This window comes from Lissotriton vulgaris, unplaced genomic scaffold (genome assembly GCF_964263255.1).
Source record: "Lissotriton vulgaris unplaced genomic scaffold, aLisVul1.2 SCAFFOLD_895, whole genome shotgun sequence".
In the NCBI taxonomy this organism is placed as follows: Eukaryota; Metazoa; Chordata; class Amphibia; order Caudata; family Salamandridae; genus Lissotriton; species Lissotriton vulgaris.
The window spans coordinates 507,301-509,933 of record NW_028241945.1 but is presented as its reverse complement, the minus strand read 5'-3'; the positions used below and the strand labels follow the sequence as shown (position 1 = coordinate 509,933).

General features: G+C 43.0%; 1 protein-coding gene across 1 annotated transcript; it reads right to left on the bottom strand.

The window, feature by feature from the left end:
• Positions 1 to 919: 919 nt before the first annotated feature.
• Positions 920 to 1,846, bottom strand: LOC147669128 (olfactory receptor 5V1-like). Its single transcript, XM_086948203.1, has one exon. The coding sequence runs from the start codon at positions 1,844 to 1,846 to the stop codon at positions 920 to 922; it is 927 nt and encodes a 308-aa protein (XP_086804329.1).
• Positions 1,847 to 2,633: the final 787 nt, after the last annotated feature.

The following is a 2,633-nucleotide window of genomic DNA, read 5'->3' as shown; positions in this document are numbered from 1 at the left end:
CTTGTAATGCATACTCCGGTGACTCTTTGAAGTACTTTATTAGCAACTCTGCATCTCAATCTTCAACAGTACAACCATCTTCAAATCACTGCAATCCCAATTGTCCCCACAGAGAATTCCCATGCCCCGTTAATTCTACCTACCTCACAGTGATGTAAGATATATTCCAAATAAGGAATGCATCAACACCACAAGTATCTGTCTTATTTTTTAATATAGTTTTATTTGTGTTTGCTAATGTTGTCTTAAAATTCATGATAGTTCTAACATATATCTTTAACAGCAGGTTAGGGTATAATAAACCCACAATAATGTGACTTCTTGTTGTGCGTGTTCTGATTATGGGGTCCCAAGTTATCTGCCAGATATGTTTATGCTTTCCAAACGCTCACCTTCCAAATGTGTTTATGCCTTCCTAATGCTTACCTTCCAGATGTGTTTATACATTCCAAATGCTTATCTTTTAGATGTGTTTATGCCTTCCAGACGCTTACCTTCAAGATGTGTTTAGCCCACAGTGAGCGGTGTTAGATACCTGTTGGTTTTCCCTTTAGTGGTAGATGGCTGGCTATATCTGAAACTCAGAGCTCGGAGAATCTAACGGGGTGCCCCAAATGAGGGGAGGGTACGTAACAGCTCAGCTAGTCAGAACCGGCTGTTCCGCTACTTACATCAGAGACTATATATTAGCTGTGACTATCACTGAGCTGCATTTGAAAAGCCAAACCCAAGAAACTCTCTGATTTCTAAAATCATAATATCACTTTGGGGATCAAATTGAAAGGGTGTAAATGGCACCAGAAATGTCAATGATGCATGGTACCAGGATCTGTGAAAAAAATCTCAGAAATAAATTAAATGTATTTCTGAAATATATGCTTTGAAAGATTAAAAAATCTGTTTGTTTTTTTCTTAAATGCTATTTTGTATTCTTTATCTTCCTAAGGCTGTTTTTAATATCTGTGTTTTTCAGGCTGTATATAATGGGATTACATAGAGGCGTTAAAGCAACATATAACAAAGACAATACTTTGCTGTATTTTACAGAAACCGTTGATACTGGTCGCATGTACGTAGAACAGATAACTCCATAGAATAATATAACCACAGTGAGGTGGGAGGCACAAGTGGAAAAGGCCTTGTGTCTCCCCTCTGTAGACCGAATTTTCAGGATTGTTGAAATGATGTTGACGTAGGATGTGATAGTTAAAGCAAAAGGTGTTACTCCGAATACAACACCAATGACGTAGCTTGCTGTCTCCACAGCGCGAGTGCTGCTACATGAAAGATTCATTACAGCTGCCACATCACAGAAGAAGTGGTTGATTGTGTGAGACCTACAGAATGAGAGCCTAGATATTAGTACAGTGTCTGGTATTGGGTCTATGAAACTAAATAGCCAGCATCCGGCAGCCATCTTCATGCAAACTACATTATTCATGGTTTTCACATAGTGCAAAGGATTGCAAATGGCTACATATCGATCATAAGCCATGATTGCAAGAAGGAGGAATTCTGTAGACACCATGGATATGAAAAAAAACATCTGCAGCAAACAACCGTTTAGAGAAATGTGTGCTCTCGCCAGAAAGAAGTGAGCCAGCATGTTTGGGAAAATCATTGTTGTGTAGCAAATGTCAACGAAGGCAAGGTTTGTGAGGAAAAAATACATTGGTGTGTGCAATTGTATGTTGGTGTAGACAATGACCATGATGAGAAGGTTCCCCACTACTACCAAGAAGTAAACAAGCAAAAAAGCCAAGAAAAGTGGAACTTGAAGTTGTGGGAAATCATTAAAACCCACAAGGATGAACTCCGTCATTACAGTTTTATTTTCTTCTTCCATGTGTCTTGAAATGCAGTTTCCAGTGTTAGTAAGGACGTCTGCAATTAATAAAAAAAGAAAAGTCAATACGCTACATGCACCGTTTTGGGTGAGAAAATAGATGCGGATGCCTGACAATCAATCAATCAATAAATAAATGTATAGAGCGCGCTACTCACCCGTGAGGGTCTCAAGGCACTGGAAGGGGTGGGGGGAGCCACAACTGCTCAAAAAGCCAGGTTTTGAGGTGTTTCCTGAAGGTGAGATGGTCCTGGGTCATTCGTAGGTGTGCGGGGAGGGAGTTCCATGTCTTGGCTGCCAGGTAGGAGAACGATCTTCCTCCGGCGGTGGTTCTGGGAATCCGTGGGACGGTGGTGAGGGCGAGGCTGGTGGAGCGGACTTGGCGGGTGGGAGTGTAGAACGAGAGGCGGTTGTTGAGGTATTCGGGGCCCATGTCGTGGAGCGCTTTGTGTGCGTGGGTGAGGAGCCTGAATGTGATCCTCTTGTTGACGGGGAGCCAGTGCAGGTTTCTTAGGTGGGCGGATATGTGGCTGCGGCGAGGGATGTCGAGGATGAGTCATACTGAGGTGTTCTGTATGCGTTGTAGTCTTTTCTGAAGTTTGGAGGTCGTTCCTGCGTATAGGGCGTTTCCGTAGTCCAGTCGGCTGGTGACGAGGGCCTGGGTGACCGTCTTTATGGTTTCGGTGGGGTTCCAACGGAAGATCTTTTGGAGCGTGCGCAGGATGTTGAAACATGATGACGAGATGGCGTTGAATTGCTTGGTAATCGTGAGGGAGGAGTCCAGGAT